Below are 20,074 nucleotides of genomic sequence, written 5' to 3'. Positions count from 1 at the left end.
TCCAAAACTTCCAACTTGGAGTGCGGATCAAGAATAGCCGCAATAAATAAGATTTTGTTTACTTTCTTAAAATTCTCCCAATACTTGTCATATTTCTTAAGCATCCTCTTCGACATAATTTTCAACATATCATCATCACCCACAGAAAATTTGATCAAATGGTTATAGATTGAAGATACTTCTCTCATAAACAAATGCGAAGTTGCATAAGTTGACCCTGAAATTTGCAAGGTGACATCATAGAAAATCTTCAAAAATTATACAAAAACTTTGACTATTTTCCAATCATCTAAAGTTGGTGGTCCTTCTCCAACCTCACGTAAATGCTGACCAAACTGATTGTCTTCATCCTGCATCACCTCAAAAGCCGCATAATATTTGAAAGCCATACTCAATATCAGATATATTGAGTTCCACCTGGTTGGAACAGCAAGAGAAAGAAGCGCACCACGCAAGATATTTTGTCTCTCTGTGCATGACTTGAAATTATCAAGTCTTGCAGGAGAAGATTTCACATATTTCACCGCATTACCAATTTTCACAATTGATCCATCAATTTCTTTCAAGCCATCATGGACAATAAGATTTAAAATATGTGCACAACATCTAACATGCATAAGGTCATTGTCTAATACCAAACAATCTCTAAGTTTGGTAATCTTCCTCAAATAATCAATGGCCGTAGTATTAGAAGATGTATTGTCTACTGTGATTGTAAATATCTTCTTTATACCCCATCTAAGTATAGATGACTCAATTTCTCTTCTTATTGTTGTTCCTTTATGATTAGGAACTTTCATAAGACTTATAATTCTTTTATGCAAGACCCAATCATCATCAATAAAATGGGATGTTATGCACATATAGTTAAGATTTTGCACTAATGTCCACATGTCAGTAGTGATGCAAATCTTATAATCAGATGCCATAAATATGTCCTTGAACTTGTCTTTTTCTAACAAGTACATTTTCATACAATCTCTCATAACAGCAATGCGAGAGGGCATTGGAAATCTAGACTCAACTGTAGCCACAAAGTCTTTAAATCCCTGTTTTTCTACAAATCTAAATGGTAGCTCATCTACAATTATCATCTTAGCTACCGTCAACCTTATTTTCTGCTCATTATACTTGGCAGGTCCAAAACTAGGACTGCTAGTTGTACCATCCACCCCATCCCTCCTAGGTCCGGTCGTTTTTTATTGGGGGTTAACTTTTCCAATCTCAATAAAGGCCTTACAATTGTCATTTTGGTACCTCAAGGATGAAGTACGTTGTTTTTTAGAATGACATAATAAAACCTTACCACAATAATTACATGTAACTTTGTGAACATCGGTGTCCCCATCCTCAATCCTAGAAAAATGAAGCCATACATCTGATCTACCTCAAGATCTTTTGATAGGAGGGCGAACATGAGAATGAGTAGTTGTAGGGAAAGAGCTATCCAAATGGATTACATCAGGGATTGATTTCAGACTCTGACGAAGACATAGCATCACTAGATTCCATAACTGAAATTTGACATAAAGAAAGTATCATTAGAAAATAAAAAATAATGTATAGCTCATGCACGTATTGATCAAAATAGTAGAAGAGTACGTCATAAATTGAATGAAGAGACATGTTATATATATAAGTTGTACATATTCAAATATATATCAAACAAATAGTTAGAGAAAAGCCCACAAACAAAAATTTATATTCAAATATATATTCATGTGGGCCATCGATGTAGGACTTAATTAGTACCAACTGCAATCATTAATCGCTTTAATTTGATCACTTACATCACAATATATATGTGGTGGTCAATCTAGTTTTTAACTGGACTTGACTCTTTCTACTGTACAAGACTAAAAGGACAAGAAAATAAAGATGAAGCAAGAGCCATAACGAGAATATTCCCTGAATCTTCTCCTCGAATAAAAATATTACTCTGGTAATAGTACCCAAGCATGATTGATAATACGTAAAGATCAAATCCTTATTACCAGGTGTCAGTTTCACATCCGTACGGAAGCTTACTAATCTTACTTAAATAAAGGTAATCTTACTAATCTAAAATTTTCAGCAGCCGAAAGCACACCGGAAGCTCCTTCATCCGTACACGAGAGAGAGAGAGAGAGAGAGAGAGAGAGAGAGAGAGAGAGAGGATTTGAAAGATTTTTCAGTGTTCGCCCAAACTGAGGACCTGAAAAAAGAATGGCCGGGACTATCTGCTTCATCGTCGGAAACTGCGTACGATTTTATTCAGGAACTCAAATCAAATGAATGGTGTCTGAGTCTCAAGGAACACCATTGACGAACCAAAAAACCCAAAATCCCAACACCATAAAGATCCAACATCTAAAACTTTAGGAATAAACAATCTATTCAGGATTCCGTGTTACCTAACTTACCTTGTATGATGGCTGAAGAGTGAAGACTGAAATGAAATGGAGGCAGAGGCACTGGGCAGTGCTGGAGCTGTAAGTCAACTGAACTGCTGAAGGATGAAGTAGGTTGAAACTTGAAAGTTAAACGGTAAAAGTAAATAAATCGGGTATCAGGTAATAACCGGATCCATTTTATCCGAATAAAACCGGTTCGGCATTTCATCCTTCTTACCCATTTTGGTTTGGGTCGGGTAACTTCGGGTTGAAACATTCGGTTATTCGGGTCGAGTCGGCCTTTTCGGATTAAATGTACAATCCTACTTTAACTCCATATTCTCAATGCGTAAGTCTATACTCTAACAAGAGAAAAACTTCCAACCGGTACATATACTTTTCCTCAAACAATAGCCCACCAATAAATTTGTGCCATGTAACTATTTTATTTCTCAATGCATGTACCTGTCTACAACAAATAACCTTGTAAAAGTCCCTCCCTCCCATGCAATTCAACAAGGCCAACTTCTTCCCCTCAATCCACTTCTTGTATCTCTACAAACCTGTCAGAATCTCTTCTAAACCATTCCAGCTTTACAAATCTAACCAAGTCTCCAAATGGGTATTCATTTTTTCACCATTTGGAGCGAAATTTCAGTTCCTTCAACTCGAAGATTTTTCATACGGTTTTTTCATATGGATATTGGCTTAATTGTGCCAATTTCAGAATTTTTGAGAGAAATAGATGTGGGTTTCATACATTTTCAGGATCTTTGAGGATTGAGTGACTAACCCAAAGAGGAACTGTGCCTTCTTCATCCCCCTCTCGCTCGGTCCTTTCTAGCCCCTCATCTCCTCTCCCCCTCTCGCTTGGAAATAATACAGACCAGTCCATGGGTTACGGACAAGATAATGATCTTCCATTAACATAAGATTTCTTCTCTCTCTCTCTTCTTTTTTGTTCTTTCGAAATTTGTTTCGCCCCTAGTGCCTTGTGTTGCACATGATTTTCCATCTCCATCAATTGAGTTTTAATATACATGATTATGATCGAGTGGTCTTCTGTTGCTGTTCGAAAGTTGGTTTTTCAAACTATTATGAGCATGAGAGGGTTAGGAACACAAGATTACAAGGGGATTTGGATCTATTAGCTTGGAGCAAAGCAACAAAAAAAAAAAAAAAAGTACCATGTTTATTTTCCCACCACGATCATACAAATAATAGAAAAATAGGTGGAAACTTTGTAGCTTTATGGACTAAATTAGCTGTTTTGATCCTTTCTATAGAAGAATTTTTTTCTTAAGAAGCAAACAACATGATCGAGTGGGAAAAAAATAGCTAGCATGATAATCCATTTACAGGGGAGATGGTAGGCAACGAAGATGGTGTTTGACAGTGAAATTAGTGGAGGGTGACGGAAGTGGTGACGTGTGGCCGTGGGCGATGGAGACGAGAGCTGATTTCTGTGATGTCGAGGTTGAGGTCGAGGTTCAACTAGCTTAAGGCGAAGGCGAGGTTGAGTTTCTGCAGAAATATTTCATTTTATCCAGTGTGATTCTCATCTTCTGATTTGTGTGAAATTGCTAACGTGGTGTAATTCTATTAAGGTTGTTAAAGCCTCAACAATATATGGAGTGGTGCAAAGCGGAACTCCTCTAACAACTACGCTAAAAGACCATCTCTTCTTTATCTTCAATGTATATATCTATATTTTGTTTGTTGGGTTTTGGGTGGTAGTTGTAAATGGCCAATGCATATGGGTTCTTTACCCCCTCGGTTTCCAGCTGGAGAAGGAGGATTCAACCTCAGATAGGGATTTACCGATCTGGGTTTCTGTCCCCTGATGGATTCTCTAGTAGGATATTCTGCTCCAACACCATTCAAGGCCAAGAGAAGCTTTCTTCTGGTGCTTCCCCATCTGAATCTCGTATGCCCAGTTGATAAACCCTCGGCTCCAGTGCTGGTCGAAAGAAGGTTTTTCAACTTTAAAGCCCTCTATTGTCCCAATCTGCTTCAGAGAGAGAGAGAGAACTTTGGGATTAGGAAACAAGTAGAGAATGGAGGGCATCAGTACTGAGGTAGTTAACAATATCAAAATCACGGATCCTTCGTCCATTAAGCGAAATCGCATCCAAGTCTCTAATAGCAGTCTCATTGAATTATCTATATCTAAAAGTAAGTGTACTTTTTAACTATAGGATAGAAAATTCACTTACAATGAATTAGCCATTAACAAATTTTATAAGTTTTAGCTACAGTAATTATAAAGAAAATATCAAATTTGATATCTATTGTACATATATTAAATACTTCTTTTTTTTTTTTTTTTTTTTTTATAACACTCTCTCTCTTCTCTTCATCTACATCCCCAAACTTTCATAAGTTTGTTTAAATTAAATAGTAAAATGTGATAAAATAAAATAAATTAATAATTAATAATTAAAATATAATAAAATAAAATAAAATAATAATTAAAAATATCAAATATTGTTTAAATTATTAATTACTTATTACTATATAATAAATAAATAGATATCTAATATGGAGATTTAATGTGAATAACTAAACTCAAATTCATCTTATGTTATTTTATTGTTATATAATAAAAAATAGTTATTCCAATGTGGAGTATTTTGTAAATGGAATAGCCAAAATCTAAATTCATCTTATATTCATCAAAATTATCTTTTACATATGCATAATTCATTAACAATACTCTAATACCAAAAAGTCCCTCTTTTTCTACGTCAATCTCGCCAAGGTTTTTCTTTTTCTTATTATTATTATTATATAATTTCACATTCTCAACAATTCTTAGCGGCCCTCTCTTCCTTTTTCGTCTACTAAGAGAACTCGAGGAAATAAAACAGATTATTCTTTGGTTTTTACTTTGAACTCTTTTCACTCTTGACCGAACGGTCTGGTGTTATTTACCGTTATTTAATCTTATCGCCCTTTTTTCTTAGTTAATAATATATGTTCGTTCGTCACTTCTACGAACTAGGCTCTCACGATAGGCTTTCGTTTCATTTTGCCTATGTTTGATTGTTGAGAAGATTTTTTTTTAATCGTAATGCTAGTTTGCACATTGTGTTATGTTTTTACCCATTGAGAAAAAAGAACATTGTGCTCTGTTTTATGAGACTTCATTGATCCTTTCGCTGGTTAGGGTTTTTACATGCTCTTTGTTGCGGGCATAATTGAGCTTATGTCGAGTGTAAAATAATAAATGAAGGGATTTTTTTTTTTTTCCTGGGATTAGGGAAGTTAATGGGCTCTGACAGTTCGATTAGGCTGATTTAGTTGTGCATGTCCCTTTATATATTTTTGCCCCTTCTTTAGTAATTATGTGATTTCAAGTTATTTTCCAAAGGTGCATGCAGCAACACAACGAGGTGGAACTATTTGCGCTGGGAATGGGTAGTTTTTTTTTACCCTCTGTTCGTTTCCTTGTGTACCATGTGTCAATAGGTCTGAATCCTTTTTGGTTTCTTTCATTATTTATAGAGAGTTACATATTTGTTGCTAGATATTTTAGTGCCTAATTGCTACCTAATTCCCACATTATCTGTAACAACCCGTTATAAATTCAATTGTGAAATTTCTATTAACTTTAAGAACCTTGTGAAGACTCTATAAGTTTTCACGAATCCATTAATCGTATAGATTTTAGTCTAACTACATAGTTAGTGTTATTATTTATTATGATATCAGAAGTGTGTTTTTTATTATTAGAGATAGTTAGAAGTGTTAAAATGTATTATGGTTTGTGCCATTAGACTCGGACGGTCATTTAAGGTCTTATGGCGCAATAACACTTTTTCATATTTTCGGACGAAATGTCGGTTCAAAACTGTGGATATTATTGGATAAAAATATCTTAAGTTAATTTTGTGGATATTATTGGATAAAAATATCTTAAGCTAATTTCGTGGATATTATTGAGTAAAAATATCTTGAGATGATTTTTATAGATATTATCGGGTAAGAGAGTCCTACACTTAACTCTCACTCTAGGTAAGAGAGACCTACACTCAACTCTCACTCCAGCCTCATCTCTTCCATATCTCATCCATAAGTATCTCCAGTCACCTTCCCACAAAATTATCTTCATTTACAATTTCCATTAAAAGAATACCAAACACTCTCTCTCAGATAGCTTTTAGGAGTTCTTTTGCACACCCATTTCTAAGCTTTTGTAAGTGTTTTATCATAAAGTTTCCTTCATATAAGTTGTTCCTTTTTTAGTCTAGTTTACGTGGATATCTTATTTGTCCCATTTGAAAATTATTTGGTCAGTAAAATATTGTATAAACTATAGAAAGGTCATTCTAGGAGATAAACTGGAGAATATGTTATAGTTTGGAGTTTTTGACCAAGCTAATGGATAGATATTGGTCAGAAATTTTTATGGAGTATTGTTAATATGTGTATATGATTATTGGTTGAGGATTTTTGCATGATTAAAGGTTTTGATGAAATATTTTCTTAGATTTAGAAACTTAGAAACTGGAAGAGGAAAAACAGTTTCTGTTTTGAGAAAGTTTAACTCTTTGGTGGTTTGAACCTATTCCAATGATTTTGATAATTTTATTTGAGGATCCTAAGCATCTTATATACATGTTATATTATTATTTTGAAGATATTTGATGTTAGTTTCAAATATATGAAATTTTATGCAAAGAGATATTCGGATAGGTCAAAGTGTGGATGTTATTGGCTCAATTTATGTTTTGGTTAATGTTTAACCATGTGATCTTGAATTAGAAACTTATATATGTTTTAGGATATCTTTTTAAACCATGTGATGGTTTAGTTTGAAAATCACAATTTTATAAGTCATAGATCAAAAGGTTAATCAAAACAAGTTAGAAACAAAAATCAATGGAAATAGCATATGAGAATTTCGGCCCTGTGGAGTTTTAATAGTTGTGATTAGTTTTAAATTTTTCTAAATTAATATTTGAGTTGAGGATAAAATTTACATGAAGCATGTAAATTTTGGTGACTTTTGAAATTAGTATACAAAATCCTTAAGTTATGGGTTGAACGGTCATTTTCCTACATGCAGAAAGAAAAATGGAAATTTTACTCTTTAAGTTAGTATTTTTCCATATTTCAATTTATTAGTGATTTAGTGCTAACTTTTAGAATCACTAATTACAGTTCCTCGTGATCGCGCTTAAAGTTTTATAAGAAACATTGAAATCTAGGTAAATTAGCTTTTAACTTACTAGCAGTCTACTGTGTATGTGTGCTAAGTAAAGGAACTATAGTGTATGTATGTGTGTTATCATATATGTCATGCCATGCCAAGTTATCACGTAATTGTCTGCTATACAGAATTTATTCCGTCATCAGTTTTTATCTGTTACATAATATATTCTGTCATGTATTGCTGTACATTACAAGTACGTCATGCTAAGTATACCATCTATTACATGTATGTCAAGTCATGTAATATTCACTGTTGCAAATATGTCATGTTAAATATGTTGTCTATTATATGTTATGCCATGTTACGAAATGTTTCTATCTCAAGTTGATCATGTATTTCAAGTTATGTTCAAGTCACGTTATGTTACGTCAGCACTTCAGTCCTTTCGTATTCTAGTCACGTTTCATCTTGATTACTTATGTATGGGGTCACAGCAATTGTGATGCATACACTACGTGAGACATAGCAATTGTGACACGTAGAATACATGGGGCCACAACAACTGTGGAGTATGTATTTAACTGCATTGTGATGTGTAGAATACATGGGGCCACAATAACTGTGGAGTATGTATTTACACGTAGAATACATGGGGCTACAACAACTGTGAAGTATGTATTTTTTATGTTAAGTCAAGTTTCAGAACAAGTTCATGATAAGTCAAGTTTCAGATCAAGTTCATGTCAAGTCAAGTTCAGTTCACGTTTCAATTTAAGTTATGTCAATTATGCTATGTACATGAGGCTACAACAACTGTGGAGTATGTATTTTTCATGTCAAGTCAAATTCAGTTCACGTTTCAATTTAAGTTATGTCAATTATGTTATGTTATACGTCAAGTTATGCTTTAATTACTTATGAATTTGATTATACATTCATGCTTTTACTGTCATCTATGCATCATTAGCCTGTGTGGAAGTTTTTGTTAACTTACTGAGATTTGTAATCAAATCTCACTGTGGTAGTTTCAACTACCATTCCTCTCGAATGGTAGATCTTGTTACAGGACCTAAAGGAGGATCAGGAGCTGACCAACTAGACATAGTTGACTAAGCAACGGTGTGACATCAATGTTAATATAGTAGTTAACGTAAATTACTACTTGTACGATGAAGTTACATCTCTAGTACTTTTTGGATCATAACTATTTTGGACTAGTGTTGTGATCTTAGTTGTTCAATGGGTTTTTATGTATGAAGTATGTTTTAAGCGTTTGAGATATTTTCAATTTGGTACATAGTATTGCTAAAGAAAAAATTTATCCGCTGCGAATATTGCATATTGTTAAATGCATGTTAGGAACATTACATCTTATATGTCATGAACGGGGGCAAGTAACCTTGTGTTGCATGTCTCGATATTTCAAATATCCGTCCGATCCCAAACGAAATTTGGGAGCGTCACAGGGTGGTATCAGAGCAATACGTCTCTGGGAAGTAAATCCACGTGTCCTTAAGAAATGCACCAAATATTAGGTTTAAAATTTTAGTCGTCATTAGACTTGGATTTTTTAAAGGTATGAAAGGTAGTATGTGGTTTTAATACGTGTACTCTGTGTTTTAAGAATGGACACATGACTCGTGGTAGAATACCTCGGAATCCTAAGGAAGATAACAATCAAGAGGATCATAATTCCCCTATGGATGAAGGATTAGCTGAGATAGTAAGTTTGCTAACCAAAGTGCTTAGACATCAACAACTATGGCAAGTGCACATACCCATTAAAGTGTATGCTGTCACTCAGAGAGACGTAGATGCTGGCGCCCCAGGAACTGCAGGAGCTGGTATCGTCACTAGTATTTTACTAGGACCTATGTATGGTTAAACATAGTTAAGGTTGATCTGATTACAATTGATGGTAGTATTGTATTATTGTTATTTTGGAGTAGGTCAAGTCATTAGGGTTGGTAAATTGTACATTGTTTGATTCAAATGAGTCATTGTTTCTATTAATTGTGGTAGTACTTGAGAATTCAGCTTGGAAGCTGAATTGTTACCCTAGTGGTAAGAGTAACAATTTTCATTAGAAGTATTATTGTTCATACCAATGTAGATATATAATACCTTTTAGTAATATGAGAAAGGATATTTAGGATTGATGAATGGTATTCCACATATTTGGAGAATTGTTTTGATTCTGAGAATACGATAGAAATTGTGTTTGGAAGAGTAATTTGATTAAGAGAAGCTTTAGCTTTACTAGGATTCATTTATGATAATAGTATTACCATGCCGCCAGTAAATGATTTCTGGCAAAGCACTATCTTTATGGATACATAGATTGATCTTCTTTTGGAGACTATTATATGGGGATCGAGTAAAATCTTGGTCTTGAGGATTTATGTGAACATTAAGAACAAATCATTTAGAGTTAGAATAATTGATAACTCATGATGGATAGAAGAGTTATGACAATCATAAGAGTGAAAGTGTCAAGTTTAAGTTATTAACTGGTCAGTTATTGAAGTACCACCTAAGAAGAGGACTGATTGTTGCGATTATAAAGAAATAAGTTAGTCCTAGACCAATAGAACTCCTTGAGGTTTTTATTAACTTGAAGATTACAGAGAGTTTGGATATGCATGATTAAATGCATATTTATATGAGTCATTGGATCATGTCATATATATGAAAATCCCTGAAAGAAATAAAATGGAGCACATAAAATATCTACCAGAAGATAGAAATACAAATATGAATATTTGTGAAGTATTATTTTATTATCATAAAGTAAAATTACAGAAATTTGAGGCTCTTTGCTTCAATCTTTAAACGCTATTCCTCTTCAAAAATCTGCATACCTTTCGTATCTAAAGGAATAGCCACTCGAAAAGAAGAGTTAAGCAAAGATTTTAAATCTCTGTTTTCTCACTTTAGTGCTTCTATCTTCATATTGGACTCCATAAGAAGCCGCTGAATGATAGAAATATTCTTGTGGAGTTTGTCAACCCCACCAGTCCTAGATTGTAGTTGCTGAGAATATGCGACAAGGGTTGATGAGTATCGGGTACCGAGACTCACAAGCTCGTAGATAATTTCATTATCTGACTTATTAGTCAGATCATTATTGGATTGCATTATAGAACCTACGGAAGAAGCAAAAACAACTGGTAAACGAGGTGCAGAATACCTCATATATTGGTAATGAGAAGATTGCTGAGCCATTGCAAAGTGAGAAAGCAGAAAGAGATTGCAGAGTAAAAACGCAGACTAATTTCAGAAAAGTGAAAAAGATGAGATGCGAAAGAAGATGAACTGAATAATTCTTTTATAGAGAAAATTATGACCAATCATCTCTCGTGAAGCATTTCTCTATAATAGACAAGAGCAATGTAGTATCATAGCTGCGGCGCCTGATAACTACAAAAGAGCAAGTAGTGTCATAGCTATGCGGCGCCTGACAGCTACAGAAGATCTATAAAAATCATGCAGATCAGAGTTGTCTGGTATAAAACAGAGGGCCACCGCTTTTGTTAAAGGTTAACGGCTTAATTTTTGATGAATTCTCTACTAACTATGGTATTTACAAGAACACTTAAAGAATACTGCCTATGTTTTTCTAAGGAAGAGTTTTGGAAGATTATTTACTTGAAATTTAGGTTTGGAGAGTATGTTGATAGAACTTGGCCAACCTTGTGGAAAGAAGTATAATATAATTGTTGGTTAAAGTAAGAGAGTTAAAAAAATGACATAATCTCAAAGATAGATATATACGGAATAGACAACAAGTTGGTAAGCAACACCTATTCCTTAACTTGTTATTTCTTACTTATTTCGATTTTGAGGACAAAATCTATTTTTAGGAGGGGAGATTGTAACAACCCGCTAGAAATTCAATTGTGAAATTTCTATTAGCTTTAGGAACCTCGTGAAGACTCCATAAGTTTTCACGAATCCATTAATCGTATAAGTTTTAGTCTAACTACATAGTTAGTATTATTATTTACTATGGTATCAGAAGTGTGTTTTTTATTATTGGAGATAGTTAGAAGTGTCAAAATGTATTATGGTTTGTGCCATTAGACTTGGACGGTCATTTAAGGTCTTATGGCGCAATAACACTTTTTCATATTTTCGGACAAAATGTCGGTTCAAAATTGTGGATATTATTGGATAAAAATATCTTAAATTAATTTTGTATATATTATTGGATAAAAATATCTTAAGTTAATTTTGTAGATATTATTGGATAAAAATATCTTAAGCTAATTTCGTGGATATTATTGGGTAAAAAATATCTTGAGATGATTTTTGTAGATATTATCGGGTAAGAGAGTCCTACACTTAACTCTCACTCTAGGTAAGAGAGATCTACACTTAACTTTCACTCCAGCCTCATCTCTTCCATATCTCATCCATAAGTATCTCCAGCCACCCCCCCACGAAATTATCTTCATTTACACTTTCCATTAAAAGAATACCAAACATTATCTCTCGGATAGCTTTTAGGAGTTCTTTTGCACACCCATTTCGAAGCTTTTTTAAGTGTTTAATCATAAAGTTTCCTCCATATAAGTTGTTCCTTTTTTAGTCTAGTTTACGTGGATATATTATTTGTCCCATTTAAAGATCATTTGGTTAGTCAAATATTGTATAAACTATAAAAAGGTCATTCTGGGAGATAAACTGGAGAATATGTTATAGTTTGGAGTTTTTGACTAAGCTAATGGATAGATATTGGTCTAAAATTTTTATGGAGTATTGTTAACATGTGTATATGATTATTGATTGAGGATTTTTGCATGATTAAAGGTTTTGATGAAATATTTTCTTAGATTTAAAAACTTAGAAACTGGAAGAGGAAAAACAGTTTCTGTTTTGAGAATTACTTATGAATTTGATTGTACATTCATGCTTTTACTGTCATCCATGCATCATTAGCCTGTGTGGAAGTTTTTGTTAACTTATTGAGATTTGTAATCAAATCTCACTGTGGTAGTCGCAACTACCATTCCTCCCGAATGGTATATCTTGTTACAAGATCTGAAGGAGGATCAGAAGCTGACCAACTAGACACAGTTGACTAAGCGACGGTGTGACATCAATGTTAATATAGTAGTTAGTGTAAATTATTACTTGTATGATGGAGTTGTATGTCTTCTTATTTCATATCAAACTATACAAATAAATAGGCGTACAATAGGTTATGTAAGGAAAGTTTATACAAAAGGAAAGTAAACTAATGTGATGGAGACCTAAAATTAAGCTAATTACAGAAATTGTGCAAGTCTTGATATGGTAAGAAAACTGTCAATGGATAGCTGTCAATACTCCCCCTCAAGTTGGCGCATGGAGATCCGTAATGCCCAACTTGCACGAGAAATGATGAAAAAGGTCATGTCCCAAAGCTTTGGTGAAGATATCCGCAAGTTGTTCATGTGAAGAAGTGTGAACAGCTTTGAGGAGCCCTGAGCGAATTTTGTCACGAATGATATGGCAATCAATCTCAATGTGTTTGGTGCGCTCATGAAACACAGGATTATGAGCAATATGCAAAGCAGACTGTACTTTTTGGATCATAACCATTTTGGACTAGTGTTGTGATCTTAGTTGTTCAATGAGTTTTTATGTATGAAGTATGTTTTAAGCATTTGGGATATTTTCAATTTGGTGCATAGTATTGCTAAAGAAAAAATTTATCCGCTGCGAATATTGCATATTGTTAGATGCATGTTAGGAACATTGCATCTTATATGTCATGAACGGTGGCAGGTAGGTAACCTTGTGTTACATGTCTCGACGCTTCAAATATCCGTCCGATCCCAAACAGAATTTGGGGGCGTCATATTATCTACAACCTAGATTTTCTATACACGTTAAGTATTTCACACGTTATCTATAGCCTAATTATCTGCTATATACAATCTAGATATACAAGCCTAAATTATCCACGTAACAACCCCCTTCAAATTAATGCTGGTAGATTAAGAAGCATCAATTTGTCAACCAAGACCTGATGCCAGTGCTGAGAAAGAGTTTTAGTGAATATGTCTGCAGTTTGACGTTCGGTGAAAATGTGAGGGAGAGTAATCACATGTTTGTCAAAGAATTCATGTATGGAATGGCAATCGACTTCGATCTATTTCATAAACTCATGGAAGATAGGGTTAGCAGTGATCTGAACAGCACTGGTATTATTAGCATGAAGAGGAGTAAAATGCAGCTGAGGAAAACCAAGTTCACCCAATAACCCTGGAAGCCATGTGATCTCAGAGCATGCAGAAGACATAGCACAATACTCAAACTTAGTGGAGGACTTGGAAATTTTGTCTCGTTTTTTACTCTTCCAAAAAATGAGTGCATTGCCTAAGAACATGCACCAGCCAATAACAGAGCGACAAGTATTTGCACATCCAGCCCAATTAGTATCACTACACTCCACCAATTGTAAGGAAAATTTTTTAAGAGAGAACAACCCACGTATAGAGGTGCCCTTTAGATATCGGATAATGCGGCGAACAACAACTAAATGAAGATGTCGAGAAGCCTGCATAAATTGACTAACTTGCCACAACAAAAGAAATGTCAGGACGAGTAATCGTCAAGTAGTTCAAACTCCCGACAAGTTATCGATATAAGGATGGATCTGATAGAAGATCGCCTTCCTCCTGACGAAGTTTAAGATTTACCTCCAAGGGAGTAAGAACAGAGTTACTCGATTGGAGACCAGCCAATGAAATCATTTCCCGTGTGTATTTGTGCTAGTGTAACAATGTACCAATCGGAGTAAGCTACACCTCAAGGCCAAGAAAGTGCTGTAGGGAACCAAGATCTTTCATGTAAAAATAGGCCTTAAGATACTGTTGTAATTACTTAATTAACTTAATATGGGAGCCTGTAATCACAATGTCATCAACATATACAAGAAGCAATACAATTCCTACAGAAGTCTTGCGAAAAAAAAGAGGAATCAAACTGACTCTGAGTAAAATGAAAAGTAGGCAGTGTAGAGCAAAATCTATCAAATCATGCACGCGGAGCCTATTTCAATCCATACAAGGATCAACGTAGTCGATAAACCTCTGAGGAAGGTGTAGCAAACATGCCAAGAGGTGGAGACATCTAGATTTCTTCCTTCAAATCCACATGTAGAAAAGCATATCTACTAGAGATACCACCGTTGCGATACATCAAGTGCTAAGATAGTCTGCACAGTAGTCATTTTGGCAATAGGTACAAATGTCTCTTCATAATCAATACCATACTCCTCTCGGTTTCCAAAAACCATGAGACGAGCCTTATATCTGTCTAGTGAGCCATCAGCTCGAAACTTGACTGAGTACACCCATTTACAACCAATAGGCTTGACACCAGATGGACAAATCACAAGATTCCAAGTGTGATTGTCTTAAAGAGCTTGAATTTCTTCTTGCATGGTCTGTTGGCAACATGTTTGGGTGGCTGCCTGGGTGTAAGAGTGAATAACAAAAACAATGCCGAGAATGGTAGTAAGCGAGATATGAGGAAAATTATACCTATCTAGTGGATGTGTAGCCCAGATGGAGTGCAGAGTTATAGAAACCGTAGAATCAGATGATGGATCAATGTCTGGAAGGGGAGTTGAAGAGGGGGGAAGACGTTGATGATACACCATACCTGATTTAAATCGCTCAATAGAAGAGGAACATCATCAAAAGCAGGAAGAAGAGTAATAAGATGATCAAAAATAACTTGAGACTAAAAGAAATATTGATTTTCGCATTTCGTGAGATTCGAAATTTATTTGCATGAGCATCATAACAAACAAATCCTTTCTGAGTAGGACTATATCCCATAAAGGCACACATGACAGACTATGCAGCAAACTTGTGACACTCAACAAGTGGCGAATGAACAAAACAAACATATCCAAAAGTATGAAAGGATTTATACATAGGAGATATGCCAAATAATCGAAAATAAGGAGAATCATAATCTAGAGTGGTAGTAGGCAAACAATTGATCAAATATACAGCAGTAGATAAAGCTTCTACCTAGAACTTAGAAGGTATAGAAGAATCAATCAATAAAATACAGACGGCATCTAAGAGATGACGATTCTTATGCTTAGCAACTCCATTTTGTTTAGAAATATAAGGACAAAAACGTTGGAAAATTATCGCATTTTGCTTAAGAAAAGTCTGAAAGGAAATAGACATGTACTCCCCCTGAGTCAGAGAGTAAATTTTTTATACAAGTACTGAACTGTGTCTCGACAAGCACAACAAATTTTTGAAAGATAGAAAATATGTCAGCTTTAGAATGGAGAAAATATATCCAGTGAATTGACTACAATCACCGATAAATGTCACAAAATAACGATACTGACCATGAGAAATAACAGGACACCCTAAGTATCAGTATGCACAATCTCAAAACAATTAGAAGCACAATTACCGTGAGTAAAAAAATGTAAAATTTTACTTTTACTAAGATGACAAGTAGCACAATTAAAAGATACAGGAGAAGAATAAAAGGAATCTTTATTGTCCAAAAAATCAGGTTTCATAAGATGAGCCAAAATAACAGAATTAGAATAACCTAATTTCTTATGCCAAACTTCATTAGTATTGGCAGTAACCGTACAAGCAAGAAAAACAACATTAAGAATAGAAAACTGTAAAGGAAATAAACATCCCACTTTATGCCCATTTGCGATCACCATCATCGACACCTGATCCTGTATAAGACAACCACCATGAGAAAAGTGAACATCACAATTATTATCTACCAATTGTCCAAAAAAAATCAAATTGGTAGACAATCCATGAGAGACAAAAACATCACTAAATGAAGAGCCTAATTTACTAATAGCAGTAATAGGAAGAGTACTGCCATCAATGATATGAATATTTTGTGAGCCTTTACATTTACAAATCCCGTGGAGACTCGTCGTATTACTAGTCATATGATTAGAAGCGCCCGAATCAACAATCCAAAAATTTGAGTTAATATCCATACCTTGTAGGCCTAAGGCTATAAAAGCAGGCACAATCATCTGTTGGACCATTGTTGGTGTGAGAATAGATGAATTAAAGCTTACATTAGGTGGTGCAGAAGAAGAAGAGGACTAAACAGCAACCCAAAAAGTTTGGGATTGGCAATTCTAAGGCCGCACTCGACAGTCTTTGATGATATGACTCTCTTTTTTGCAGTAGTTACAAACTTTCTTAGAGCAATTGCGGGCAATATGACCAAATTACTTGCAATTGGAAAACTTGTTCCTCCATCTCCCTTATGCTGCATAGGCTACATTCACAGCTTCAAAAAAGACTTTCTCAGAAGTCATACCCATCTGAGTGGATAATCATTGTTTTTCACGTAATAAATCTCCCAAAACAATATCTAAAGAAGGAACCGGACTACGGATTAATAAGCCAGTTCGAACAGGCTCAAATTCAAGATGAAGCTTCATCAAAAATTGAACGTGTTAACTCTCAATATGAACTACTTGAAGAGCCGCGAGAGTCACATGGGGAACCTTAGCATGAACAATAGCAGAATACTCGCTCCAAAAATTAATAAAACCATAATAAAATTGTTCAATAGTCAAATAACCTTGAGTATAATTGCTAATTTCCATCTCCAATTGAAATTTTCGAGCACTATGATTCTGGTGATAAATGCGATGGAGATAGTCTCACATAACTTGAGCCGTAATAAAATAGCGAAAATTGGTCACAAGATGAGGCTCAATCGTCCCTAATAGCCAAGAGACTACTTTAGCATCCTTGACCTCCCATTGTGCAAGTTCTTTTTCATCAGTGGGAACTTGACCAGAACCATCAATATGAGTTGATTATTCTTTCCATTTCAAAAACATTTTACATTGAAATTTTCACGTAGGAAAATTCTTTCCAATAAATCGAATAATAGTATTCTCAATAGATATGATGAAAGTTACTTAAAATAGCTAGAAATCCAACCAGAAAATTTCAAACAGCAATGGTAATAAGCAATGCGTGGCAATAAGTAGCAAAATAATTCTCAAAAGAGAAGCCCAAGCAAAACACGACACCCAAACCAAGTTCACATCAGGAAGTTGGCCCAAGCCCAAGTCAAAATGGCCCAATGAAAATACCATAACAAACAAAGATTAGGAAACTATATAATGCCGTAAATACAGTCACCTTCATCGGCCACACCAGGAGGAGTCCAAGCTACCAACCATCACAGAAATTGCTGACCACCACTTAGCCACCCACAGAACCTGCTAGCAACCTCATAGCCACCCACAGACGCTGTCAACCACCACAACTGGCACAGAAATAGCACTCGAAACTCCTAAGAATGCCGACAACCACCAAAGTGATGAGCCTAGAAGTTGAAAAATACCATAAACAAATGTGCAGGAATAAAGAAAAACCAGACAAACGTGTAGGAATAGAGAAAAAAAAATTTCCTATCGTTGCACCTCACAAATCTGGATAAAGACAATAGAGAAATGATAGTCAGAGTAGGAGCTCTAATACCATGTCAATACGTCTGAATCCTTTTTCCATCGGGTTTTTTTCATTATTTATAGAAAGTTACATATTTGTTGCTAGATATTTCAGCACCTAATTGCTGCCAGATTTTCTGTACATGTTAAGTATTTCCCACATTATCTACAACCTAGATTTTCTGTACACGTTAAGTATTTCCCACATTATCTACAGCCTAATTATCTGCTATATACAATCTAGATATACAGGCCTAAATTATCCCCTTAACGCCATGTAGTTCTAGTATCTCAATATGAATGTCATTTCTTATACATATATTTTTTTTGTTATTGATATCTTTTGGATGCTGGAAATGCATTTAATATTTTTCAATTCAACCATTCTCTTGCCGATCACAAACGTTTGGTGATGGGTTGCTAAGTTTGCTTTAGGAATTTGATTTTTATATTTACTATGTTTGTTGAACTGTGAACATATGATAAATTCTTGTATTACTATATATTGTCTTTGAGATGTTCACTTGCAAGATGGATTGCCATCATCCTTGTAGAAGGAATGATTGTGCACAATACATGTATGGTATATTCAAATAAGTGGGGAACGATACATTTTTTGGACTGATATAATTTATATTGTCAAGAGGTTTTCTTGTATTTCTTAAAGGATGGACTTTTATAGTGTATCTCTAGCTATTGCCATGGTGGTTACTATTGTTGAGATTTTGAAGAACAATGAACTGGCTATTGAGAAGAGTTAGATTCTTTATCCTTTTCCAAATTCCATTTTTCTCTGAATCTTTCACTGAAAACTTAGCTTTGGTGAAAAGCAATGCATATAGGGATCATGACTTACACTGTTGATATGAGAGAGGATGCAGGAGGGCAACCCATTCAAAAGGCAAAGGTAAAGTGTGAACATAATATATGTTGGAAATCTAAAGAGAATATATAACCAGGCACCATCTGGTTATGTTGATAACATTTACATTTCGGTTTTGATATTTTATTGGACCATCAATATTGCTAAGCTGATTTCGTGATCATCCATTTCCTTATTGTTATCACATATGATTTTATTTATTGATGACACATGGGCAATCCTTTCTGACTGAAGTGTTATGTGAATATCGTTCTTCTTTTAGGAGGTGCTTGAGGATGTGCCACTTTGTTTCAAATATAAGATGACTATACTTTTAATGAATTCCCACTCAGCCAGTGTAACCACTTAGGTCTACATGGTGTTTGATCTGCTTTTATAGAAGTGGGTGTGTCCAAATTAAACCCCTTAAAAGAGCTAGTAATTTCCATGAATTAGATGCTTATGTTTGAGAACTTTAGGCTTTCAGGCCCTTCGGTCTGTTGACTATTGACTGTCCTCTGGTAGATGATGATTCAGACACATTCCAAGTACTAGCATGTATGATTTCAAAAAGGGTGTTCATGACTTGTTGATTCTTATCTATAGCTGCATCTGCTGTAGTGTTGACTGTCCCATCAAACCAGCAACTATTTGTGTCTAGATGGCAAAGGTTTGGGTTTAAACTTTAGCATGTCTTAATCAAATTACTCTTTATTCATTCATGTAATTTTAAGCCTGTAACTTATCAAAGGATTGCAACTCTGATTTTATTTCCTGGCTGATTTTGTGTTGTATTATTTGCTAGATTGAAATATTGCTAGGGAAGTCGAAGAAATTTGATGAGTTGATGGCTTCTGCTCAAGAGGAAGCCTTAGATTACAAGGACTAGAACTGAAGTGAATTGTAACTTGCAACTATGTGTTTCTTAGATTTGTTTTGTTTAGCAAAGTTAACTAGCTGTCATCATATTTCTTTTAGGAATTTTTGTGAACTATATACTAGCTATTCAAAATTCCAATTTGTTTCTTAGATGTGTGGATATATGTGCCATCTCTTGGTTCATCATCGAACTCAATTGATCTCACTCTTTTGCTATAGAGTGGCCATTTTAGTGCAATTGTTGATTTGCCAAGCCTGTGGCTTGATTGACATAACTTCCAGCCTCCAAAAGGAGATCTGGAGTTCAAAACCTCCTCCCTAAA

General features: G+C 34.7%; 1 protein-coding gene across 1 annotated transcript; it reads left to right on the top strand.

Moving 5' to 3' along the window:
- The first annotated feature begins 4,429 nt into the window (after positions 1 to 4,429).
- On the top strand, positions 4,430 to 19,761 carry LOC122305839 (uncharacterized protein At2g34160-like). The gene is made up of 6 exons (XM_043118365.1): positions 4,430 to 4,509; positions 5,088 to 5,131; positions 5,742 to 5,792; positions 18,704 to 18,766; positions 18,853 to 18,917; positions 19,678 to 19,761. The coding sequence occupies exons 1-6, from the start codon at positions 4,430 to 4,432 to the stop codon at positions 19,759 to 19,761; spliced, it is 387 nt and encodes a 128-aa protein (XP_042974299.1).
- Positions 19,762 to 20,074: the final 313 nt, after the last annotated feature.

The sequence above is a fragment of the Carya illinoinensis genome, chromosome 3 (genome assembly GCF_018687715.1).
Source record: "Carya illinoinensis cultivar Pawnee chromosome 3, C.illinoinensisPawnee_v1, whole genome shotgun sequence".
Classification (NCBI taxonomy): domain Eukaryota; kingdom Viridiplantae; phylum Streptophyta; class Magnoliopsida; order Fagales; family Juglandaceae; genus Carya; species Carya illinoinensis.
This window is presented reverse-complemented; position numbering and strand designations above follow the sequence as displayed.